At 39.6% G+C, this 27,279-nt stretch overlaps 1 protein-coding gene across 1 annotated transcript; it reads left to right on the top strand.

Annotated features, from left to right (window-relative positions):
- The first annotated feature begins 9,211 nt into the window (after positions 1 to 9,211).
- On the top strand, positions 9,212 to 27,134 carry LOC115744366 (endoribonuclease Dicer homolog 1). Its single transcript, XM_030679485.2, has 20 exons — positions 9,212 to 10,473; positions 10,602 to 10,715; positions 11,559 to 11,769; positions 11,913 to 12,307; positions 12,384 to 12,609; positions 13,952 to 14,124; positions 14,212 to 14,334; positions 14,422 to 14,582; positions 14,675 to 14,908; positions 20,208 to 20,358; positions 20,440 to 20,622; positions 22,732 to 22,893; positions 22,969 to 23,064; positions 23,212 to 23,840; positions 23,957 to 24,057; positions 24,535 to 24,725; positions 24,800 to 25,717; positions 25,867 to 26,031; positions 26,221 to 26,585; positions 26,665 to 27,134. The coding sequence occupies exons 1-20, from the start codon at positions 9,487 to 9,489 to the stop codon at positions 26,840 to 26,842; spliced, it is 5,763 nt and encodes a 1,920-aa protein (XP_030535345.1). The 5' UTR covers positions 9,212 to 9,486; the 3' UTR covers positions 26,843 to 27,134.
- Positions 27,135 to 27,279: the final 145 nt, after the last annotated feature.

Below are 27,279 nucleotides of genomic sequence, written 5' to 3'. Positions count from 1 at the left end.
ACAGGCTGATGGATATTGATGGAAGGGAGCTATCACATTCTGTCAATGGAAGATTCTTGAAGAAATATCATCCATCGATCTGGGAAATACAAGGAAATTGAATTACAAGAAGTAGAAATACATTCCAATCTTGGTTACTATGACACCTTAGAAATTCCTTAGCTGTAAAATGCCAAAATTCAATAAAAGGATAAAATTGGATTTCGATCAGTACAAAATTTCAGATCGTAAGGAATTAAGGGACGAATGTTGGACAATTCCCAAAGCTTCGGTCAGATTAGATTAGGTTCTAAAAATCCTAATCGCCGCAATTTAGAATTTAAATCCTAGCACCTGAGCCTTATCCGGACCAAGCCTAGCCTGTGAAAAGACCAAAATACCCTCCTTTCAAGACGCCCAATTTTTATTCAATTCTAAAATATCAAATTACCCTTTTTCCCTTCTTCTTTATGTATTAGAGGACAAGAAAATTTAAAATCCAATGTGGGCCCCACTCAAGTCATCTCACTCTAGCATTCACCACCAACCCATCAAGTTAAAGGCAATCCCCTACCCACTCTCGCACTCTTTCTCTCTCTCTTGCACTCATGACCCCTCCTCCTCCCGCCACCCGAACGCCTTATCTTCCCCTTCCCTTGGTTGTCTTGTGCGACCAATACCTCCAGCCACCTCCGCCCATCGCTGCTCGTCACTCCGCCTCCTCCGACAGCCCCATGCACCGTCATGAAGCTCCGAAGCAGCCTTGTGGACTCCTGCTGTGTTTCTACGTCATCCAAATTTCGTTGCTCTTGCAGTTGCTCGACCTTGTCCAACCACTTTACTAATAGTTGAAATTTCTATTTCGCAAGATTCATTTTCCTTTAAAAGGTTATCACGACTTTCTTGAATTTCTAAAAGTCCCTTTTTTAGAAGATCATGATTTTCTCGTGTTTTAAAAATTTCCTTCTTGAGTAAATCATGATTTTGATTTAAAACATAATATTCCTTTTAAAGAAAATCGATCTTTTTATTTTTGAGAAGATCATGTTGCCTTAGCTTTGAATTCTCCTTTTTTAATGTAGAAATTTTCTCAAGAGCATTTTTATAATCTAAGCGCAACTCATCAATGTAATCAGATACTTCATCGGGGATTCCTAGTAGGCTTACCATTTTGTCATCTTTGAAACCCGATTTAGCCATTAGACATATATTAGCAAGGTCTTCTTCATCGCTATCTTCACACTTGATGTCGCACCATGTCTCAGCTTTCGGGCTTTCTTTTTCTTTTCGAACTTGCCTTTGTTCTTCTTTAGAAGTGGACAATTAGGTTTGATATGCCCACATTTCCTGCATTCAAAATACATTATTTCCTTACTTTCATCTTTCTTCATAGAGGATTTCTCCGATTGCCTGGACTATCATCTTCCTTTGAAGTTTCTTCCTCTTCGCCATTCTCCTGAATTTCTTGACCATCAAAGTCAAATCCTCATCAACTTCGTCTTCCTCCGAATCTACATTGCTCAAATCATTCATTTTTTTTATTTCAATGCAATTTCTTTTTTGCCTTTAGAATCAACCTAATCATTCAATCTTTCCGATTCGTAGGATGTCAAGGTTCCCATGAGTTCATCAACATATAGAGGTGATATTCTTGACGTTTCTCAAATTGTGATCTTGATGTTATTCCACTCCTTTGTCAATCCCTTCAAAATTTTGTTGACTCTTTCGGTTTATGAAATCTGCTTATCATAGTAGGTTAAGCCATCAACAATATCTGTGAACTTATTGATCATGTCAGAAATATATTTGTCAATAAAGATTCATGTCTTTCAAGAAGAATATTTGTTTTCGTCTCCGTGACTCTATCGATTCCTCCATGAGTGACTAGAAGGCTATCCCAAATTTTCTTTGTTGTTTCACAAGAACAAACACAGCTCTATTAAGCCGGAGATAGAGCACAGTAAAATGAGTAAAGTGCTTTTGAATCTAAAGCTTATCTTTTGGATATTTTAGTGGCTGAGCTTTTGCTCCTTAAAAGCTTTTTCTTTTGATGAAGAAGTTATAGGGTTTGCTTCATTTTGCACAACATCCCACATAAGTGGATCTTTAGACTTGATGAATGCTTTCATCTTGTTCTTTCAGATGTTGTAGTCTTTTTCATCAAAGTATGAAGGTCGGGTGTTGCTTTGACCTTCCACAATACCTGCTCCAAAAATGCTAGCTATTGAAGATTGTTAGTTTATAAGTACACACTTAAAATAACAGACCTTTGGCTATGATATCAATTGTTGTTTTGGCTAGACCTAACACCTAGAGGGGTTGAAAAGGTGTTTGTAACTTAACTCGGATAAATAATGCATAATTAAAACAATTGAGTTTAATTGGAGCAAAAGGTAATTAGCACAATCATGCAATACCTCTACTAAACATTAAATAGAGGAGAGTAGAAGTAAAACAAAGCACAAAAAAATATAGTGGTTCGGCTTTTGATAAGAATACATTCACTCTCCCATACTAACAACCTACTAGCTGAATTCCATTAAGTAATCAAACGAGAGATTATTGAAAGATGTGATTGCTTGACCACAAGCACGTCTAATAAAAGCAAGTTCCGCCTTTATCGGGATTATCTCTCTCACTCCCCAATCCTCGAGTACGCCACAACCGTACCAAACACCTCAGGTTATAAAAGACGACGTCCCAAGCACGTCATCAACCCATTACTTTTTAACCTTTTAATATTCGCATGCGGCAACGCGTAAATCCTAAACAACATATCAATCAATAGGGATAGAAAAGTAGGAGAACACATCAAACAGCTCAAGAACAAAAAACTACCACCACATTAGCAGATAATCTTTAATCCTACAGAGCTAAACATATACAACCCCATACTTTGGGGTTTCTCTCTAAGACCAAAAAAAAGATAGGTGGGTCGGGTAAAGGTTAAAGTCATATCTACTACAAAAGAGGGGTCACGTCACCCTCATCCACACGTCTCCCAAAAAGGTCTCCACGACCATAGCAACTCATCAGAAATAGAGAGGCTTGGGCTCGTAATTTGGGTCATCGTAGTCCGACTTAGGTTCAGGGTCCACAACCTCCCCGTTAGGGGTATCGATGTCCATTGGGTCCCAAACTCGGCTCGCCGAAGCCGCAATAGTCAGCCCTTCAAACCTACGAATCGGTCCGTAGGGAGCATCACCTTGACGCATGAACTAGACTTTGAAGCGATGGGATACTAAGTGCTCCAATCCCTCCTCAACCCATATGGTCGTCACATGATACTCCCGGACCCGATCCATATTTGAAATGGAATAGTAATCGATATTGAATGACCGGTCAATGGGGAATTCGAATCTAACGAGACGATCCTCTATTATTTTGGTCTTGAAAAAGGTCAACAATAATAGATGAGAAATAAATCTCGGTGAGTCAGCGCCTAAGCTCGACTAAGGCATTGATTCGCTCAGGGCAATCTAAACGTGCAGCTCAAATCGATAACGTATTAATAGCGTGTGATCTACTCCATGCTCTAGCTATCATAGGAATAGGCATAACCCAGCAATATATCCACAACCACTTGCAAGCTTACCATATCTTGGTTCACGCGTAATGTAATACTCGACATGACTCAACAATCACACCAACCAAGGCATACAACCAAAACATCCAAATAGCTTGCATGCACGTAATACCATACGTATTCGGATTATTAATGGCCGTTCGGCCCGGCAAACTAGATAGTTGGTACCTACACACTAGACAGTTGGTGCTTAGCAAACTAGGCAATTGGTGCTCTATCGACATGACCAGGCATCGTTCCATTACTTCGACAACGGTGATCGTTAAGATGTGTGATTTGATCGACATGACACAGGATAATAGGTATTCTTATAGGAAGCGTCGATCCGTCATAAGCTGCAATTGTCATCCAATCAATCCGATGACACAAATTGATATGCATCCGACAAGTCATGTGATCTAGATCGACACGGCGCGAGGTTGTCAAGAAACCATCATATGACCGTACAAGCACACCCGACAACCCGTCGATTCTTATCTTTTGCATTTAGTGAAACTCACACGGTCGTGCTTAAAGACTAGGCCTAAGGCTATTTTTATACTCAAATATGCAATTTGATCCACACGTGTCACATGAATACACAAATTATCCACTAGAATTGCATCTATTACATGGTGATTAATTCTTGTACATATATATATACACGCCCAACCAATGCATACAGCAGTCAACCAATAATCACTCAATCAAGCAATCGATAGTAATAATTAAATCAACAATTAATAGCCCATTCGACTCCAGCTAATCACTCCCTCGCGATCACTCAATCATAACTAGTCTCACAAATACAATCTAAAATCAACTAGCCCCAGTCCGCCTAAACTATCCAGGGCTAACCTAATTAACGGTGGTCATTTAATATAATTAGTTGCTAACCTAATCCGAGCACAATTAACTATATATAATCCGTAATTAACACTAATTAACTAACCATAAATGCAATTAACGGTCTAACCGAGAGATATGGATTAACTCACAAATCTAGCGGTCCAATATGACAGTGGTGGTGGCTATGGTTCCCGAGTGACGACGAAGGCTCGCGGCACTAGGGGCGCGTAAGTCATGGAGACTCATGGCACTCTCTACTTCGGCGACACGAAACCGCAAATGCATGTCTCGGCGGCGGCTAAGGGGACTCTCGGGCCGGCACGAGTCAACGACGATAGGGCGGTGGATCGCGGGTGAGGCCTAGGGGAGGCTCAATAGGCAACAACGACATGCGAGTTCCGCAGGACACGGTGAAACAAAGAGAGAAGGATAGGGCTTGGGGGTTCTCGGCTCGGGTGGGGCGATACACGGGTTCGTGTGCAATTTCGAGAGGTTGAGGCAATCGATGGGCGCCGGACAATGACGGATAAAGGCGGCCGAGGGCGGCGTTGGGCGAGAGGTGAGGATGGTCTGGGGCGTGAGGTGAAATCAAGAGAAGGAAGGGAAGGAGCGGCGATGTTAGAAGCGGCGGATGGTGGTGCAGTGGCATGGGGTGGCCTACCGAAGCAAAACGGAAGGAGAAGGGGGTCACGGGAGTTGTTGCCAAAAGGAGAGAGAGAGAGAGAGAGAGAGAGAAGGAAACGATGAGAGTTAATTGGATGGGTTGGTGGGTGAGGACTTGACATGCGGGACCCACAAGGGTTTCATCAAGGGTTTGTATTTTTTTGTCTTGTAGTGCATAAAATCTAAGGGTACTTTGGTCATTTGGTATTTCGGGACTGGCCGATCATTTGGTACAAACAACTAAGGGTATTTTGATACTTTCATAACTAGAGTTCGATCGGGGCTAGGCTCGAGCGCGAAGGGTCTCGATACTATCACACGATGACTAAACTACATGAGCTTAACCTAAACCGATCGACATCTCGGGTGTTGAGAAAAATCCCTAGATAGTTTTGAAGTTGACAAAACAATCCAAGTACTCTTGTGTTTTGAGATAATGCCGTGATTTACTTGTTTTGTAGATTATCCTTTTGTGCGGGGATGCATGGGATTGAATCTGGCAAAAGGATTTGGCTCGGATGTTGTTTCTGAGAGTTTCAGATGCTGGTTCGAGCTTAGACGATAAGCGAGGGTAGCTCAGACGTTAGAATGATGCTCAAGCTTTGAGAAAAGTATTTCACGAACAAGAATCAGAATTTCAAGAGAAATACAAATTGAGCTTAATTGATGCATATCAACGTACGCAATCGAGCTGGATCATTCTTGAAGATTCTCGGTGACAGAGATTAATCAAGGATGCGGAACCAAGAAGACAAACAAAGACTTTCCAAATGGAAGAAACCATCTATGGAAACCCGAGATCATAATTGTATGGGCGATTTGATCTAAGCGGGGAAGACTTTCCTTTGGCGATCCCCAACGCCTAAAAGATTTTCTTTTGGCAAACATCTCATCCAAAAGGGTAAATTTGGAGAGATCTCTTCCGGATGCCTTGCAACGGCTAGATTGGAGGCGGAAGAGTACAAAAGACATCTCGAAGACGAAGGGAAACAAGAGATCGGCGTTAAGAGGGAAAAGTGTTCATAATTCTTAAAAAGAGTTAATTCCATTTCCAACACACTTCTTGATTCATCCATTGTAATTATGAGAAGGTGTACACACGAGTGTTGAGCGTTAGGTGTGAATTCCCGCATGTCAAGGAGATCACCGATCCAGAACCTCCGAGCGGCTTACCGGTGGAATCTAGCCAATTAGTCGTCAGCCGAAGAAGTGGACGTAGGTTTAACCAAAGCCGAACCACTATAATCCCTCCGTGCGCTTTTCCTTATCTCTTACTCTGATTACTCTAAATATTTTGTAATAGCTAAACCGCACAAGAACAAAGTGCATCGATCCCATTACATATCATGTATTAATTAAATTACTTGCTCATTGCGATATACTCTAGCCTCATCATCTAAGATCTCTGTTTTACGCCGTGTGATCTAAATTCCGCAATAAATTTTTAAAATCACACTCTATCACCTATTCACCCCCCTCCAAGTGAAATCACTAGCCATCAACATCGAGAATTTCCAATTATCGTCTCTTAAATCCTCAAAATCCAATATAATAATAACATGCTAGAATTCATGGTTTAAACTTTTATTGAATCCAGTTATTTTACGTACCTCAAAATTTCATGACGTCACAATCTCACTCTATACACTTGACTTTGCATATCACTTCTCCCAAGATATCAAGTAAACGCTCAAGTAGACAATTTTATCAAAGGGATATATTCATCGGGAATCTTAAAACTTGTCACAAGGTGTAATTAAATCCTAAAAGTTACAAAAAGTTCAATCGAGTCCTAAAATTTGTCAAATTGATACGATCGTGCTCTTCCGTTAATTCCGTCTACTTTGGCTAATAGAAAATTCTGACGTATCTTTTTTAAATATTTTCTCTCTCCTACATAGAGAAGACATGGCTAAAACAATGTCGTTTTGGTCCAAATTTATTTTTAATATAATTTTCACTAAAATTAAATAGAAATTAATCTAAAAAACAATAGCAAAATACAGAAGCGGAACGACCATGAAGGCTTCACCGGTGCCGCACAACCACCGGAAAGGGCCGGTGTGGGTAGGGAAATGGTCGACGGAGGTCGTAGATTGGGGGGATCCGTTCGTGGGTCTTCTATAGCGAGTTCTGTATCCTTGTTTTGGCGTTTCTCATCTTCTTCTACTCCATTCCTCAACACAATAGTGAACTAATGTGAAGGTGAAGGTAAGCCATTCTTCTCTCAATTCGCTGGTCGCCGCTTTCTTTTTTCGCGAGCGTGGCATCTCTAAGACCTTGGCGTTTCTTTGACGTGCAATTCTAGCTATCCGAGAAGCATTATAAACTTTAATTTCCACTTGTTTTAAGCTCCCCTTCATCCAATTTAGTCGTTCATTCTGAATTTTGTCCGACGCTCGATTGGCAACATACATCCTTAGGAGCAAACACAAACCCAAAAAGGAGCTCCAAATCAAACGTGAGTTCATGGCACCACCAGTTCGACAAAGCAATCGGTTCGCATCCAGATGCATCTAAAAGAAACAGGTGCACACAAATTCAAGAGACCCTAGGAAAAACTCATCTTGTGGGGCCGGTCGCCTAGATTTGGGCACCCTCGCCCGGGCCTAACAAGGGTCGTTGGCCCTCGCCCGGGCCGACCGTGGGCCGGCCACCCTCACCCAGGACCGTCGGCCATCGACCACTCCGGCGATAGCTAGCGGCAGTGCCCTACAAGCGGACCTTGTATTCCTTTTTTTTTCAGTTTTGTTTTTTAAAAATAATATTATGACTTTTCCTTTTCAATTTTTTTTATATATTTTTAAAAAAATTGGATAAAAAATAATAAATAATGCCACGTAGGAGAAAGAAATTAATTTAAAAATTCCACGACAATGTTTTTCGTAAGTCAAATTAACGATGTTAATGGAAAGATTCAATTGCACTAATTTGACAAGTTTTAAGACTCGATTGCATTTTTTATAAGTTTTAGGACTCAATTGCATTTTGATGACAAGTTTTAGGACTTCTAGCGAGCATATCCCTTTATCAAATAAAGCTTTCTTGGAATAAGGATGATGAATTCTTAATCTCTCTCACTGGTCTTCAAATTTGGTGCTTTTTATACTCCTCGTCTTTCACGCTTCCCACTAGATAGAACCCCAAGGATCAATCTCCAAAAACTAGCCGTTAGTTGATTAATGAATAAAGATCACAAGATGTTGAGGTGAGAACAAGTAGAATTTTGAGATGATTTGTTCGCCCATACAAATAAACTTTAGAGTCCTTAAACTAAGCATCTAATAAAGATAATTATCTAATGGGTGATTGCCAATCAATCTAGTGATAATATGCTTAATGCTCTTATTCTGATAGAAGTAGGATTTGTGGCATAGGCGGGCTGATACGAGAATCATCGCGAGATATATTTTGATTTTTGATTTATCCTCATTATTTAATCAATCTTATTCTCTTAATTATTTTAGCAGATCAAATGTCCCCGCTAACGATCACAATGGACCTTACCTAGGCTCTCACTAGATTGGGGCAAGGGCTGCCTCGCCCAAGGCTAAAGAGACAACAAAGGCCCAGAGTGATGGATTTGCGGCTGATGAGGGCCTCGCCCATATCTAATGAAGGCTTTCACAGCCTTGCCGGCCGCGAGCAAGATGATCCTTGCCCGGATATAACGAGGGCTTGGACGAGGGTTGTAACCCTTGCTAGCAACCAGGGAGGGCTTGCTAGCTCCCTCCCAGTGGTCGACGACCCTTACTAGCTAAAAAAAAAGGGAAAATAATAATAATAAATTATTCAATTAAAAAATTGTAAAAATTTTTCATATCGATATCGATCGTGTCATGTAGAATTGTTGGTGTTCGTGTCGGCGGCCAAAAAATTTTATTGAACTCATATTTTAAAGAGATATAAATAATTATTTTATTAATAATATTTTTAAAATTAGTTATTTTTTGCGAAATAAATAAATACAAAATAGCAAGTCAGATGGCATGTTGTAAAGGCAAAGTCCTTTTTCCACTTGTCTCTATAGACACGAATTATAGAACACTAGACGTAAAAATCCAACCATCTTTTTGCTTTGCTCGATTCTCTCACACTTGCTTTTTGGACCCGAGAGAGCAAGAGGCGCTTCATCGATTCTTCTCTCGCCGCTTCATTATTCCATTATTCCATTCCTATCTCTCTCTCTCTCTCTCTCTCTCTCTCTCTCTCTCTTCAATCGTCTTCCTCCTCCATCTGGTCGTGGAGCTGAACAGCGCTCTCCTTCTCTCCCCCGCCTCGCTTGTTCCCCCATTCCTTTTCCTCTCTCCCTCCGGCCCGCTTTATTTGGGATCGTGCGCGCCGGAATCAGTTGCTGCTTCTTGTTATCGGTCGATAATTTCTTGATTTCCGACTCCGTCTGTTCGCTGCACATCACAGATTAGCCGGAAATGGAGGAGGACAAGTCTAGGGCTTTAGGGAATGGAGATGGAGCCCATTCTTCTTACTGGCTCGATGCTTGTGAGTACCCGCCCTGCGACGTGGTCCCTGAATTCGTCGATTTTGGTGCTGTTGTTGGCGACCCTGCTGCCCAACATAGCCTCGTCAGCGCCGATGACTTCTTCGGAGGTATTGACAGCATTCTCGACAGCATTAAAAGCGGTGATGCAATCCCTCCTCCTCCTACTCCTAGCTCTGAGAAGACTCGTGCTTTTGTCGATGCTGGCTCCGGATGCCTCATCGGTTGTGACTCTCCGCCCTTAACTAGCAATGGAGGAGAGCAAAATGGGTTTCAGAGGCACGACGACCGGGAAAGCCAAAGAGACCTCTCTCGCGACGAAAGAAGCAACAAGAGAAGCAGGTGCATCGCCCACAGTGGCCTCGCAATCCACTCGATGAAGGGGGGGAATCCTTACCACCGGGATAGGGAGAAGGAGAGACAATCAAGCCTGAAGAGGCTGCGTGATTGGGATGAGCTTGACAGGGGAGATAGGGATCACATCAGGAGGAGAGACCACCGCAGCGGTTCTGGACGACGGGATGGGAGGGAGAGGGAATGGAGAGATAGCGAACCTAGCGGCTACTGGGAGAGGGACCGCCCAGGTTCCAATGACATTGTTTTCCGGTTAGGTACTTGGGAAGCTGATCGTAGCAGAGAGGAGAAGTCCAGAACTGACGATATTCAGGACTGCAATGGGAGGGTGGACGACAAGCCTGAGGATCATAAGGAGAGATTTCCTGAGGAACAAGCCCGGCAGTATCAGTTGGATGTTCTCGAACAGGCCAAAAGGAAAAACACAATAGCTTTTCTGGAAACGGGGGCAGGGAAGACCTTAATCGCTGTTCTGCTCATCAAAAGTGTGTGTGCTGATCTACATAAATTAAACAAGAAAATGCTGGCTGTATTTTTAGTGCCTAAAGTTCCGCTTGTTTATCAGGTAATTTTTGCTTTATGTCATTAAAATTAGCTCCATCACGCCTAGTACTATTGTGGTATCTAATATGCTTTGTTCAGTGCCTTTATTTGATAAGCTGTTGTCTTTTTTGCTCTTCTTGTCCAATTCAGCAAGCCGAAGTGATCCGTGAGCGTACTGGTTACCAAGTTGGTCATTATTGTGGCGAAATGGGTCAGGACTTTTGGGATGCAAGACGATGGCAACGTGAGTTTGAGACAAAGCAGGTAGTTCTGCTATTTATATTCTTGACAATCTTCTGTTATTTGCCATTCAAATTCTTGGCAGTGTTCACTCTAGCGAGAGTTGTTACATGAAATAACTATAAACGTGAAGACGTGACTTTTAGTGGATAAGTATGTAGTGATGCCTTGCCGGACATACTTTTCGAGGTTTTTTATGTCTTTTCTTGGGATGGAGAAGAACAGCCCCATGCTTAGATAGTAGATAGTGCTGGATCAAAGAAGATAAAACACTTGCAATAGAAGCATCATTCCTTTATGCACTATTTTACGTGGCTCTCTCCAAATACTCCAGCTACGGCGAGGTGGTACAACCTTACACGATTTCTATGAGATTCAACTATCCACAAAGGCTTTGTAAGAGATGAATAATGGTTATAGCATATGAAGGAGCAAAAGCACAGGGATATATTCCACGAGTTGAGAGCATAAGAGTAATGAAGGCAAAGAAGGGTCATTGAAATATTTGCATATGCAACATCAATCCATGAGAATGAAAGTTTGTTTTCTGAGGTGCTCAATGGTAGTTTTATCCCGCACAGAGGTCCAACCCAAAAAAAAAAAAAAACTGTTAGGAATAGTGGGAAGCCATATTGCTTCACTGGGGAAAGGGTGAAGAGAGACGCTTTTGATGATTCTGCTTAATTACAGAACTGCAGCACAAACAGTGCTTATTGTTTATTGTCTTCAATTTTAGGATATTTAGGTCTTTTCTTGTAGGTCCATTTATTTAGCGCAATAGGTTTATCTAATTAGGCTTTCTTGGTTTTCTTTTTCCAGTTATGATGGTGATGCTTACATGTTTGAAGTCTCTTCCTTCTATTGCAGGTTTTGGTGATGACTGCTCAAATTCTGTTGAACATCCTAAGGCACAGTATAATAAAAATGGAAGCTATAAATCTCCTTATATTGGATGAATGCCATCATGCTGTGAAGAAACATCCATATTCCTTAGTGATGTCCGAGTTCTATCATACAACACCCAAAGAGAAGAGACCGTCTGTGTTTGGAATGACTGCTTCACCTGTTAATTTAAAGGGTACATGTAGAAGTAGATTTTACCTTGACAATTACTATCTTTTTGAGATAATATCTTTTCTGGAGCAGTTAAAGATTGAGAATTATATGCAAGTACATTCTTATTTCATAGCAGTAAAAGTTACTGGTTTTATTATATTTCAGGCGTGTCAAGTCAAGTGGATTGTGCAATCAAGATTAGGAATCTTGAAAGCAAGCTTGATTCTGTTGTCTGTACCATAAAAGATCGAAAGGAGCTGGAAAAGCATGTTCCGATGCCATCTGAAGTTGTCGTAGAGTATGATAAAGCGTCTAGTTTGTGGTCCCTCCATGAGCAAATAAAACAAATGGAAGTGGCAGTTGAAGAAGCCGCACAATCTAGTTCAAGGAGAAGCAAGTGGCAATTTATGGGTGCTCGTGATGCAGGTGCAAAGGAAGAACTGCGCCAAGTTTATGGTGTTTCCGAAAGAACAGAGAGTGATGGTGCTGCTAACTTATTACAAAAGCTTAGAGCAATCAATTATGCTCTTGGTGAGCTGGGACAATGGTGTGCTTACAAGGTGGTGGCAAGTTAATATGCGGTTCTTCCTTTGATTTTTCATAACTTGCACAGCTAGCTAAGGCCCTTTTTTCCAGGTTGCGCAATCCTTTTTGACTGCTTTGCAGAATGATGAGAGAACAAATTACCAGCTCGATGTTAAGTTTCAGGAATCCTTCCTAAGTAAAGTTGTATCTCTCTTGCAATGCCAACTGTCAGAGGGGGCTGCTCTTGATAAAGATACGACATCTGTAGGAAGTGGTGTCATGTTGGATGTAACTGATATTGATGAGATAGAGGAAGGAGAGCTTCCTGACAGTCATGGTGAGTAGACCCTTAATTTTGATTTTATCCAGAAGTAATCTCTGTTTATCTTTTGGAGGTTTTAGAGGACTGCCTTTCCTTTTTCTGATGCGCGGGAAATCCCTGAGGTTTGCTTATAGTGATTTCAATGATGCAAATGAATCACGATATTGCCACACAGCATTGACACACTATGTAGGAAAAAGGGCACCAAGTCAATTGCACTGTGATAAAATGTGTTGCCGCATCATAATATTCTCCAAATCGAGATATAATGCTTTAGGTTGTATCTTATCATCCCTCGTGACTGGTGTGAACTCCAGGTAAAAGAAACATTACATGATAATTTTGCAAGCAAACAAAGAGGGAGGAATATAGAAGTAAATCTTCATGATGGAACAAATGTTAAAGATAGTGGCATAATTTGTTTCCCATAATTAAAAGTAGTGCCAACTATTGCCTTTTATTCTATCTGGAGGAACTTCTCTTCTTGTGCATGTGCGCAATGTGTTTCTGGTGAATTCTCTTATCTCTCAATGTGGATTCATTCTCTCAACCTGTGGAGTCATATCTTCAGCTCTTCAAAGGTGTTTAGGTCATTCTATGACATGCTATTAGTAGTTACAATGCCTTAATGGGTTAATTCATTTTCAAAGAAATCTGAGCGTGCCACTATTTTGGAGAACTTGAGCTCCTGTTGGATTATTTTATACATTGACTTGCTTTAATTCTGTCTAGTCTTAATGTATGTTTTGGGTGACATATAGTTTAACAGTTTCTTTTTTAATTTTACTTTTGCCGTTTGACTCTTACTATGGCAAACACCTTGAATTGTTAAATACAGATAGATATCAACATTTTAATTTTGTAGTCACTTAAATATTTCTTTTTCGTTTTTCTTAAATCAAAACAATTTGTTGTTTGGGACAGCTTCAAAATGTTGAGTTGCAAATAAAAAAATAAAATTAAAAAAAGAACAATCAAAGATGTTTTAGTTTCCGTTTGTCTCTCTTTCTAATGCACAGTGTTTTTGTCTCTCTATGAAAGCCCTTATTCTTTATCAACAAATATGAATGGGCACACGTGCTATTATGTTTCATGGTTGTTGTTGGTAATAATGAATTATTTCAATGTGTATGTTCTTTAGACTGAGATGTGAATGCAGTGAATGTAGCAGATTCATCTTCATGGGTTATAAAACACATATCCAGCAGTTAAGGATATGCAATAGTGTATATTCTTAGGAAAAGAATCGCGCCTATATGTGCGAGTTAGATGCAATTTTAAAATTTAAATATCTGGAAAAGCACTTCGTGAAGTTGGATACTATTTGATTCAATGTTTGGATTTGATTTTGATACAGCTGTTTCTGGTGGAGAGCATGTGGATGTCATAATAGGAGCAGCTGTGGCCGATGGAAAGGTGACGCCAAAAGTGCAGGCATTAATTAAAATACTTCTCGAATACCAACATACAGAGGATTTTCGGGCAATAATATTTGTTGAGCGTGTTGTCGCTGCTTTGGTGCTTCCTAAGGTTCGACCTAAAAACATCACCTACTCTTCTATATTGCATTTCCTTTACAGGTTTCTCATATTGTTTTGTGTTCATCCAAGCATTCAGGTGTTTGCAGAGCTTCCATCTTTAAGTTTTATTAAATGTGCGAGCTTGATTGGGCATAATAATAGTCAGGAGATGAGGACATGCCAAATGCAGGAGACTATTGCCAAATTCCGAGACGGTCGTGTAAGTTTGATTAACAACTCAAGACTGCACTTTGTGAAGAGCTGAGGTATTTGGTAGCTATTCTGATTTAACACAGCATCTTTGTAGGTGACATTGCTGGTTGCAACTAGCGTAGCTGAGGAAGGTCTTGATATACGGCAATGCAATGTTGTAATTCGATTTGACCTTGCAAAAACTGTTTTGGCGTACATTCAGTCACGTGGCCGTGCTAGAAAGCCCGGGTCAGATTACATCTTGATGGTTGAGAGGTGCATATTTCAAGTTTGTGTAAATGCATTTTTTTTTATGCGGCACTAGTCGACTTGAGTGAACTCAAACTTCAGATGTTTTATTTTCCTAGGGGGAATTTGTCCCATGCAGCATTTTTGAGGAATGCAAGGAATAGTGAGGAGACATTGCGAAAAGAAGCAATTGAAAGAACTGACCTTAGTCATGTAAAGGACGCATCCAGGTTAATTTCACAGGAGGCTATACTAGGTACAGTGTACCAGGTAGAGTCAACTGGTGCTATCGTCAGCTTAAACTCTGCTGTGGGACTTATTCATTTCTACTGCTCTCAGCTTCCGAGCGACAGGTATGATATAATTGTTGTGGGAAAACTACACTTTTCATCATGTAGTGTGGGTGGAATTTTATTTTGCATCTTTGGAGTTCAAGAGTTGCTTTTTACATCCTTCCCTCTTCTGTTGGTCTGATGATGAAATTACTCTGATGCTGTTATATCTTAATGTTGTTGAGATGAAGGCATCCGTAGATTGGAAAAGAATTGAAGAGAGTGAGCAGAGGAGGGAGTGAATGGGTCAATGAATTATCTTATTTGGCCAAACTAGTCTCATTCTATATACTTAAAATAATGGTTGCAGGACTAAGATGATGTGGCCATCTTCAAAAGTTTTCCTTTTCATATTGAGAGTTGGTAGGTGGTTTTCAAGATTAAGGCCACCCTTTTCTTTTTCTTTTTCATTTTATATCTTTTGTCACTGGGCAATTGAATAGAAATCGTTCTTGAATTTTACTTCAAATAAAATTTGGAGCAGTAGGCTGTGGTGTTTTTGGTTTTTGGGGTAGCACACTGCTGCTTAATTTTTTTCTTCTTAATTACTTTTATTTCCACATGTGAACTGGCTAGAAAGTTCCTTTAGAATTTTTTTTTGTCTCTGTTTTAGAGTGGGCACCTATTGAATTATGACAAGAATACATGTTTTCTCTCTAAAGACATTGACGATTTGCTTATATGTTGGAATCCTAACCTTTAAACATAATTAACTTAGCTAAACAAAATTTAACATGATAAGAAATCGTCGCCACCATCTAATACTAAAATAGTTCTTTCATTGAGACCATGTGTTTATATATCACATTGTTCCATTGTCTAATTTATGATATCAAAATTAATTTCACGTATTCAGGATGAGTTGGGTTTTGGGCAGAAATTATGTGATTTCTTGAGGATTATTTTAATGAAATATATTTTTTCCCAATCTTGCACTTTATATATACTTCCTTTTTGTCTAACCTATATACGAGAAAGAAAAATAGATTTTAATTAGCTGAATATAAGTACTAATGGGTAATATCTTTTGTTGAGATATGTCTAATGAGGTTTTCCTTTGAAATATTCCTTCTTGCTCCATTTTCTATCCTAGCACAAACATCCGTTCAACTAAAAATAGTTGATACTTAAAAATGTGGTCCGTACTTCTTGAATATTTTACATGTTTGGGGTTCAATATGGTTTATCTCCAATATTATCAGTTTATTGGATTTTCAATTTTTAACATCAACCGAAGTAATAAGTTTGAATTCATAATTCGAAGTTTTGATCGACCTTATGTTCACAATAACCCTAGTAGGTTAATTCCAAACTTTCTATTCCGCATTGAAGAAGAAGCAACAAAAGAACAAAGGTATCCTCATAAATGAAATATAGAGAGTTGTTATAGCACTACAAGGAAATAGCTTTCTGGGGATGAAATTATAGAGACAAAACAATACATTGCGGCAAAGTAAAATATAAGGCTACGAGATTAAATTAATTGCCATAGTTTCATCAACATCAACATCACCTTTATCCCAAACTAGTTGGGATCGGTGATCGATGAACCCAAAAATAAATAAAATAAAAGCAAAACCGATTGAGAAAAAAGAAATAATTATATAAAAATAAAAATATATATATAATATATATTATATATATAAAAAGATATATAGGGAAAAAGGACTAAAACGGACAGTCTAGAACATAGGAATTCTGCCCCTCGACAATGTTCATAGCTTTCCTCTACTCCATCCTAAAACAAACCATACGCCAATCTATTTCTCACTTCATTAAATCTTGTTTTTCCTACTTTCCCACAAGTAAGTTTTGGCCGACCTTTTCCTTTCTTTATGTCATGCTCTCGGTAACAAACTTCGTTCTTCTTTGGAGCATCTAGGAATTTTCGAAGAATATGCCCAAATCATCTCAATCTATGTTCTCTCATCTTTTCCGCCACCAGTATTACTTGAACTTTTTGTCGAATATATTCATTTCTTATCTTATCCATCCCCGTATAACTACACATCCACCTTAACATCCTTATTTCCGCTACTCTCGGTTTATGCTCATGTTGTCTTTGTGTTGGCCAACATTCAGCTCTGTATAGCATTGCGGGTCTTACTGCTATTCTATAAAATTTTCCTTTTAACTTAAGAGGGATTTTGCAATCACACAAAAACCCCGATGCACTGCGCCATTTCATTTAACCCGCTCCGATTTTATAGCTTACATCCTCATCAATTTCTCCCACTTTTGCAATATTGATCCCGGATATCTAAAAGCATCTTTCTTGGGTACCTCTTGTCCGAGCATATTCATGGATTTTTAATCTCCTCCTCTTGCTATGTCAAACTCACACTTCATGTATTTGGTCTTACTTCAACTTAACATAAATCATTTAAACTCTAACGTGCTTCTCCATAATTCTAATTTAGCGCCAATCTCAGCTCTGGTCTCATCAATAAGCACAATATCATCTGCAAATAGCATACACCATGGCACCTTATCTTGGATATCTTTTGTTAGCTCATCCATAATTCGGGCAAAAAGTTAAAGGACTCAAAGAAGAACCTTGATGTAAGCCTACTGTGATTGGAAAATAACGTGATGTGTCATTACAAGCCTTCACACATGTAGTAACACCATCATACATATCCTTGATTGCCTCTACATACTTTGAAGGTACTTTTTTCTTCTCAAGAACCCACCACGGAACCTTTCTTGGAACCCTATCATACGCCTTCTCGAGATCAATAAACACCATATGTAGGTCCTTCTTCTTTTCTCAATATCACTCCATCAACTGTCGTATCAAGAAGATAGCCTCTATGGTAGATCTTCCTAGCATAAATCCAAATTGATTTACAGAAACCTTGGTCCCTATTCTTAAACGATGCTCAATAACTCTCTTTTACAACTTTATTGTATGGCTCATAAGCTTAATGCTTTTATAGTTGCAACAATTCTGGATATCCCCCTTGTTGTAGATAGGCACAAGCATACTCTTCCTCCATTCATCGGGCATCTTATTAATTTGGAGAATCTTGTTAAAAAGATTATCCAACCAACTTATTGCCACATCTCCTAAGCATCTCCACACTTCAATAGGGACACCATCGAGTCCCAAGGCTTTACTAGTTTTCATATTTTTTAATGCTTCCTTAACTTCATGCGCTCTAATTTTACGCACTAACCTTCTGTTTAAATCATCAGAAGTGTCCTCCAAATCCACCTCACTTCTATTGCTCTCTCCATTAAAAAACTTGTTAAAATAGCTCATTCACCTTTCCTTACCTTCTGCATCTCTTACTAAGAGTTTTTTATTTTCATCCTTGATGCATCTAACTTGTGTCAAGTCTTTATTTTTCTTGTCTCTTATCTTTGCAAGCCTATAGATACCTTTTTCTCCCTCTTTGCTCCCAAGTTTTTTGTACATATCGGAGAAAACCTTGCCTTTAGCCTCTCGCACAGCTTTATTGGCATTTTTCTCGCCAATCTAAACTTTTGCAAATTCTCTTCATTAGGACATTTATGCAAACATCTGAAACACTTCTTCTTCTGTTTAATTGCCTTCCGCACCTCTTCATTCCACCACCAAGTTTCCTTTGTTTGATGTCCGTTCCCTCTATTTTCCCCTAACACCCCTCTTGCCACTCTCTGGATGCGATTAGACATCTCATTCCACATCATATTTACTTCGCCCTCTAGTTGCCACGGTCTTTCCTGAAGCATTCTTTCCTTGAAATATGTTTGTTTTTACTCTTTTAACTTCCACCATCTTATTCCGGGATTCCGAGCACTTCTCTGCATTTTCTATACTTTGTTATACCGAACCTCGAAGACCACCAACTTACATTGTGTAGCTACACATTCTCCAGGATAGACTTTGCAATCTACATACGAGGCTCTATCCTCTCTTCTAGCAAGAAAGAAATCAATCCGGCTACAATTTTGACCGCTGCGAAAAGTGATTAGATGTCTCTCTTTTCCTAAAGAAGGTATTTGCCAACATCAAATCATAAGCTGATGCGATGCTTAAGATGTCTTCGCCAGCCTCATTTATAGTCCCATAGCCAAATCCTCCACGAACTCTATCAAAACCTCCACTACTTTGACCAACATGGCCATTTAGATCTCCTCCTATGAATACCTTCACCTCACGTGATATCCCCCTTAAAACCTCCTCTAGATCTTCCCAAAATCTGTTCTTATTGGATACTTGCAGTGCAACTTGGGGGGCATACACACTAAAGATATTCAAAACCAAGTCTCCCACTACTAGCTTAACCAAAATAATCCTATCTCATGTTCTCTTAACATCAACAACTCTATCTTTGAAACTTTTATCAAAAAAATAGCTCTTTTTACAACCGGCTCACTACGCCCGACGCAAGCCTCCTCCTTTACCTTGGCTTGGGACAAGCTATGTAAACATACATTGGCAGAGTTCCATAGGCTCATCTACGATAACAAAAAAATATATAAGAACCATTTTATGATAATTACCTTATTTTTTAATCTAAACTCATGAAATAGGTCACTAAGCTTATGACCTAGCAAAAGACTAGCTAAATTCGTAATTGGTGGCTCCAGCATTAATTTTTTTTTCTTGGATAATGTCAACAATCCAAATATTTGGCTTGACAAATCTTTATATAAACAGTCAAAGAGCCTGAGTTTATGGATAATCAAGCTTAATATTTTTGTATATGGTGGCATGGAGAATAAGGAAGTTCGTTTCACTTTATGCAGTATGATTGGGAGTGGATCATGTAACACGATGAAGGATGAAATTCTAATTCAAAAGTGAACAAAATCATCATACAATTCTCAAGATCCCAGGCGTTGAACGGGTCATTTTCGAGTTTTTATCAGGAAAAATGAGTTCCAATAGTTATGATGATATCCTTGGGCACTTTGGGTAAAGGAAACTTTCTGTGCATGAAATTGATGGACAAAAGGTGTATATAATAATAGTGGCATGAACTGTAGGATGCAAGTTGTGATTTTTCCAACGCTTCTTTTGAAGATGCCCTAAGTGCACTTGTTACGCATTACCACAAATAGAAAAAGTTACCTATTCAATATGTTGAAATAGAGGTAAGTGTAATGATTGTTCACATTAGAGAAAAAAATTAAACATCTAAAAATCAGCTTTTGATTTTTCCTAAATGCACGTATTGTAGCTTACCCTCTAGCAATTTTTCTTTACATAATTTCAAGATGCAAAGTGCAATGGTGGATGAATTATAGATGCAATTTATGATTTTTCCATATTTTCTTTTAAGTACAGAGAATTCTTTCTTTCTGCCTAAAATTTCATTCACCACTTCAGATATTCAATTCTTCGTCCTGAATTTATCATGGAGAGGCATGAGAGACCAGGAGGTCCCACCGAATATTCCTGCAGGCTTCAGCTCCCTTGCAATGCGCCTTTTGAAAAACTTGAGGGACCTATATGTGGCTCAATGCGGCTTGCACAACAGGCATGTGGTCTTTCTCTCTCCATCACTCAAGCTCAAGATACAGGTTCATCAGGATCTGACAAAATTATTTCTGACATGCAGGCTGTTTGCTTGGCTGCTTGCAAGAAGCTCCATGAGATGGGAGCATTCACTGACATGCTATTACCAGATAAAGGAAGCGGGGAAGAAGGGAATAATGTTGACCAGAATGATGAAGGAGATCCTCTTCCTGGCACTGCCCGGCACAGGGAGTTTTATCCCGAGGGTGTGGCTGACATCCTCCAGGTAAATACGCCATGCATGCAATGCTTATTGCTGTAGCTGTTGGTTTCTATAACAAGGGAATCTGGGTTACTTCATAATTACATTTTGCAGCATGATTTCCTAGCTCTCTGACAATTCAATCTTGGTGAACATTCCCATGTGGAAACATTCTATGACCATTCTAGTTAGCTTTTAGATTTTCGCAATGTGTTGGCTATTCTAAGAGGTCATTGGAAAAGAGTTTGCTTAATGCCTATGAAGAAAATGTTGGATGGTTTGGGAAATGTACCCCTCGACCAAGTTGAAAGGGTTCAATTTCCCTCCACCGTGATGAGATGAAGCCTGCTTGGCCCTGTGATCTAGCACGGACCAGCAGTTTTGTCTGGCCCACTGGGTGCACTTTCATACTGCTGGCAGGGAGGTCATCCTTCACCTCCAAAGTTATCTGGTTGACACCTTCCACCCTGCTCCCACCCAAAACAAGAAAGCAAAAATTAAAGGAATAGTAACATTAGCATTAAAAAACAGATTAATAAGATCTCTCTCAAAAAGAAAATAGTTTTTTCCAGTGTTTATAACAATCGATAAGTTATCAACTGGAATTTAAGAATAGGAATGGCAAGTTAGCAGCTGGCTACCAAGTGCGTTGCACTTAAAAGCACTCTGTTTGGAAAAGTTAGGAGAGGAGCCTGCGAATTGTTGCTTCTCTCCTTTAAATTTTTTCTTATCTGCTGATCTATCCATTGTTTGGGTACCCCCAAGTCCCACTGCCTGTGTTTCTGCTGAAGTTGCCAAATATGGTTTTGCAAACCCAGTTTGGGTTGACCTTGTTCGTTCCACCAGAACTGATCAGCATGGTTTGGAATTGATCAAGAATAGCGTATAGTTTTCATATGATTTGTAACTGATCAGCATGGTTCTATTTCTCCTGCTAATCCAACTCAGCTTCAAACGAAACATTGCTTTAATTTAAGTCCTCACAAGATTGAGTCTACGACTTCCTTTTCTTGAGTTACCATCAATGGGATCACCTTGCTCCAATGTTGCATCAGATATTAGATCTTGCATTTTCATGCAAAAGCCAACATTTTCAGCAAACAGCAATTCACAATGTACTAGTAGTGAAAGAGAACAGCAAATGTAGGTAATTAGCTTACTGCAAAAATAGAAAATAAAAAAAGCACATTAAATCATGTTCACAATTTAGCCCTTTTTAAGTTGGTGTAGAATCGATGTTCCCTGAATCTATTATGGGTCAAGTATATATAATAGATTGCCAAGTTAAACTCGGTTGGATGTATCAGCTATTCAGCTTGAGATGTTTCTACAGGGATATAATCTATAATCAAGAGAATCTACGGGATTAGTTTACTGAGGCTGTTTTAATTTAGTTATCTATCTAATCAGAGTTGCAAATTCTTAGAAGTTCAAGCACATCGTCAATAAGGTGTTGGTGAGTTCATTTTGTTTTTTGCTAACAGTCTCAGTTGGTGAATCAGTTGTTATTAATGGTTCGATAGTTGCCATCACGGAACATTTTGGATGATATGAATTCCTATCACTTTGTTATTGCCTTAATTCTATACCCGTAATTTATTCATACGTTCTGTTGACATCAAGAGTGGTCCTTTCTGTTCTTATAAGTCGCCCATCCTTGCATTAAGTATCTTACTGTAGCTTAGGATTTCTTTTTCAAGTATGCGCCTTGGTTCATGAGATATTAAAGACTTCAAATGATACTTACATTCTCCAGTCTGATTAATCAATTTGATCAGTGAATTAACATTTCTTGGAGATTTGCACAGTTAAACATATGATTCTTGGCCAACTTTTGTTTTTCCTCAATTTGATTTATGCAACTAGGTCAGTCCCAGACTTCAACAGCTGGGGTAAAACTATGCTAGACTCGGGTCAATTTGAGATGGGACAAGTTCTGTTGTTTGTAGCACCTCTTCTGAATTTCCCCTGTGCAACCTCATCCAAACATGTTTTTTTTATGCACAACCCAAAACCCAACCCCAACACAACCACCCTCACCCCCCCCTCCTCTCTCCCCGCGCTATATATAATTGCGCTGGTTGTCATATGAATACTACCTATTGCATCTTCTGAAGCTTTTTGACTCTTTAGGGAGAATGGATCTTGCATGGACGAGATGGTTGCAGTGACTCCAAGTTGCTTCATCTTCATATGTATGCTGTCAACTGTGAAAATATTGGCTCTACAAAGGATTTGTTTTTAAATCAAGTTTCGGACTTTGCTGTACTGTTTGGAAATATGCTGGATGCAGAGGTACTTTATAGTTTCAAATTCTTTAGTTGTGAAGGAAGTGTGGAGTTTTGTTCTAAATGCACATGCTTTTTCTAGGTGTTATCGATGTCCATGGATCTATTTATCGCTCGAACCATGATAACAAAGGCATCTCTTCTTTATAGGGGCTCAGTTAGTATAACTGAGAATCAGGTATATGCTTTTTTTATAATTATTTATATTCATTCAGTTAGTATAACTGAGAATCAGGTATATGCTTTTTTTTATAATTATTTATATTCACTTTAATCTGGTTGTTTATTCAGTGCTTAACTAATTTCCCCTTCTGGTGATGGATAGTTAAAATCTCTTAAAAGCTTTCATGTAAGATTGATGAGCATTGTGCTGGATGTGGATGTTGAACCTTCGACCACTCCATGGGATCCTGCGAAGGCTTATTTATTTCTCCCTTTGGTTGGCGATAAATCTATAGATCCACTTAAAGAGATTGACTGGGATCTGGTCAATGAAATTATTGGAACAAATGCATGGAGCAATCCACTGCAGAGAGCCAGGCCAGATGTGTACCTGGGTACAAACGAGCGTACTCTTGGTGGGGACAGAAGGGAGTATGGATTTGGGAAGTTGCGGCACGGTATGGCTTTTGGACACAAGTCCCATCCAACTTATGGGATTAGAGGAGCTGTAGCACAATTCGATGTTGTGAAAGCTGCTGGATTGATTCCTCACAGAGATGCCTTTGAAATGGAAAAGAATCAGGACTTATCTGAAGACAAATTGATGATGGCTGATTCTTGCATAAATTCTAATGATTTGGTGGGAAGAATTGTGACGGCTGCACATTCTGGAAAGAGGTTTTATGTCGACTCCATATGTTATGATATGACTGCAGAAAACTCATTTCCAAGAAAAGAAGGCTATCTTGGCCCGTTGGAGTATAGCTCATATGCTGATTATTACAGACAAAAGTAAGATTGCCCCCTCGCCTGTATATGTGTGTGTGTGTGTGTGTGTGTGTGTGTGTCTCTCTCTCTCTCTCTCTCTCTCTCTCTCTCTCTCTCTCTCTCATGAATTTGACTTTCAGGTACGGAGTTGAATTGGTCTATAAACAACAACCATTGATCAAAGGACGTGGAGTGTCATACTGCAAGAACCTACTCTCGCCTAGATTCGAACACTCAGAAGGTGCTTTTCCATTCCTTTTAGACTTAATTGTTTTATCATAAAAAAACTAAAAAAACTAAAAAATAAAATGCCAAAAAAAAAGCTGAAACATAGGCGGGAGGGCTGAGGTCCTTTTTTAGACTGATATGGCCATTTCAGTCCCTTATTTGAAACGATATCCACTTCAGGCCCTTATTTGAAATAACGAGGGTACTTCAGGCCCTTATTTGGAATTTTCCCTAAATTGTCTACTCATCTCAAAATAAGATTTTTAATTTGCAGCTCCGTTTAGTCACACTCTTTTAATAAATGATTGTTCAGATGTATCAATGTGCCCGTTAGCAAGTCACATTTTATCAAATTGAATTATTTTTGCAATGCCATCACGATGGCTTAGATTAGATTGGTTTCTAATTTTTGGGTTATGATACCTGTGGAAGAAGTTGCAGGTTTATTGCTTCTGTGTCTAATGAGATTTGCTTCTTCTGTCTCATTAAGGTGAATCTGAGGAAATTCTTGACAGGACATATTATGTGTTCCTCCCCCCTGAACTCTGTCTTGTGCATCCACTTCCCGGGTCACTTGTTCGTGGAGCTCAACGATTACCTTCAATAATGAGAAGGGTAGAGAGCATACTGCTTGCAATTCAACTCAAGGATATAATAGATTATCCAGTCCCTGCTTCGAAGGTGTGTTATATTCTAAGTTTTCAAAAAGTTGCTGTCTTGTGTACCTTATTAATGCATCTCTTTTGTCTCGATAGATCTTGGAGGCTTTGACTGCAGCCTCATGTCAGGAGACGTTCTGTTATGAAAGAGCGGAGCTCCTGGGAGATGCTTACTTAAAATGGGTTGTAAGCAAATTTTTATTTCTTAGATATCCACAAAAGCATGAGGGTCAGCTGACCAGAATGAGGCAACAAATGGTGAGTAACATGGTTTTGTATGAATATGCTTTGAATAAAGGACTTCAATCCTTTATCCAAGCGGATAGATTTGCTCCATCTAGATGGGCTGCACCAGGAGTGCTTCCTGTCTTTGATGAGGATACAAAGGATGAAACATCCTTGTTTGATGTGGAGCATTCGCTTGCTGAAGTTGGAGGTGGGTTAGTTGTAAACGGGGCTGAGTATGATGATGACAGCATTGAAGATGGTGAAGTTGAGAGTGACTCAAGTTCTTACAGAGTTCTGTCTAGCAAGACACTAGCAGATGTTGTTGAAGCATTGATTGGGGTGTATTATGTTGAAGGTAAGAAGAATGCTGCCAATCACTTCATGAAATGGGTGGGAATACGGGTTGAGTTTGATAATAATGAGAAAGAATGCGCAATCAGGCCATCAAATGTGCCAGAGAGCATCCTCAGGAGTGTCAATTTTGATGCTTTAGAATCTGCCCTTAATGTCAAGTTTAAAGATAGAGGCCTCTTGGTAGAAGCTATTACTCATGCTTCACGACCATCTTCTGGAGTCTCTTGCTACCAGCGGTTGGAGTTTGTTGGTGATGCAGTTCTGGATCATCTTATTACAAGGCATTTGTTCTTCACTTACACTGATCTTCCGCCTGGCCGCTTGACTGATTTACGAGCTGCTGCTGTAAACAATGAAAACTTTGCACGTGTTGCGGTTAAACACAAGCTCCATTTACACCTTCGTCATGGGTCTAGTGCCTTGGAGAAGCAGGTTTTCATTTCTTTTTTTCTTGCTTGTGACATAATATCATATCATTAAATTGCTTTTGTGGTTGTTTGATATACAACATGACCTGCTAGCAGTATTGTTTGAATTGTCTGAGGGTAATGACTATTAGGTTGTTTGGCTCCTTTTTCCAGATCAGGGACTTCGTAAAGGAAGTTCAAGATGAATTGTCGAAGCCAGGTTTCAACTCTTTTGGTTTAGGAGATTGTAAAGCACCAAAAGTCCTTGGCGATATTGTTGAATCCATTGCTGGTGCTATATTCCTTGATAGTGCACATGATACTGCTGTCGTGTGGCAGGTTAGTTCGATCTGGTTGACCTATGAGCATTATTTTTCAGAAATGCCCACTTGAAAAAAAAAAAAAAGGGAAGATAAATGAAAAACAAAAGATTCCGGAAAACAGTTGAAGTTTGTTTTTTTCTGTTGGAAGTTGAAGGTGAATACACAGAGAGAATCTGGATTACTGCATTGTATTTTTCTTTTACAGGTTTTTCAGCCCTTGTTGCAACCCATGGTCACTCCAGATAGACTCCCCATGCATCCTGTCAGGGAGCTGCAAGAACGCTGCCAGCAGCAGGCTGAAGGCTTGGAGTATAAGGCCTCTCGAAATGGCAACTTGGCTACAGTTGAAGTCTTTGTTGATGGGGTACAGGTTGGGGTCGCTCAGAATCCGCAAAAAAAGATGGCGCAGAAACTTGCTGCACGAAATGCTCTTGCTGTTCTGAAAGAAAGGGAGACATCCGATCCTAAGGTGAACATTGATGGAAAGAAGAAAAATGGTAACCAAACATTTACGAGGCAGACACTAAACGACATATGTTTGCGTCGAAACTGGCCAATGCCATTATATAGGTAAGAGACTGAATTTGTCCTGTGTTATTGCAACTTTTGAAATATGGTCATTGATTGTTCAATCTATATGCACCTTCAGGTGTGTAAATGAGGGTGGCCCTGCACATGCAAAGCGGTTCACTTTTGCCGTTCGTGTAAACACCACTGACAGGGGATGGACGGATGAATGTGTGGGGGAGCCCATGCCAAGTGTCAAAAAGGCGAAGGACTCTGCTGCTGTTCTTCTCTTGGAACTTCTAAACAAATGGTTCTCTTGACATTAAAATTATATTATGAATGGCCCTTAATATGCATTCATGCTCCGGACTCGAAGAAAGATGGGGGGCTTGCAACTTATGATACTTTTCCTCTCTTGTTCTCTTGCCCAACCAAGTGCTACAGGGATGTGTGTTTTTTAAATTTTATTACGAGGTCTTTCGCTGGATAAGCATGGAAGGGGATTTTTGTAAGGACTATTGCTTGGTTATATACTCTCTTGGTATAGAGAGAGTACCAGAAATAGGAGAGGAGCGCTGATTACACAGGAATTAATAAATGTTTTTTATGAAATGTTTCCCCATCAGCTCGATTGGAAACTTTTTTTATGAAATGTTTCCCCATCAGCTTGATTGAAAAGTAAAAAGGAGCAGGGCCCTTCTGGAGACAAATGATAGGATTGTGTTTTTTCAAGAATTGTCAATTCATATCTGATGGC

Source organism: Rhodamnia argentea, chromosome 9 (genome assembly GCF_020921035.1).
Source record: "Rhodamnia argentea isolate NSW1041297 chromosome 9, ASM2092103v1, whole genome shotgun sequence".
In the NCBI taxonomy this organism is placed as follows: Eukaryota; Viridiplantae; Streptophyta; class Magnoliopsida; order Myrtales; family Myrtaceae; genus Rhodamnia; species Rhodamnia argentea.
The sequence above is the reverse complement of the archived record's forward strand: the minus strand, read 5'-3'. Positions and strand labels throughout refer to the sequence as shown.

Bases quoted from the DNA above. Each gene is read 5' to 3' on its own strand.
- LOC115744366 (XM_030679485.2), top strand. From the start codon at position 9,487: ATGGAGGAGGACAAGTCTAGGGCTTTAGGGAATGGAGATGGAGCCCAT. The intron at 10,474-10,601 runs GTAATTTTTGCT...TGTCCAATTCAG, and splicing joins AAGTTCCGCTTGTTTATCAG to CAAGCCGAAGTGATCCGTGA. The intron at 25,718-25,866 runs GTTTTCATTTCT...TCCTTTTTCCAG, and splicing joins CTAGTGCCTTGGAGAAGCAG to ATCAGGGACTTCGTAAAGGA.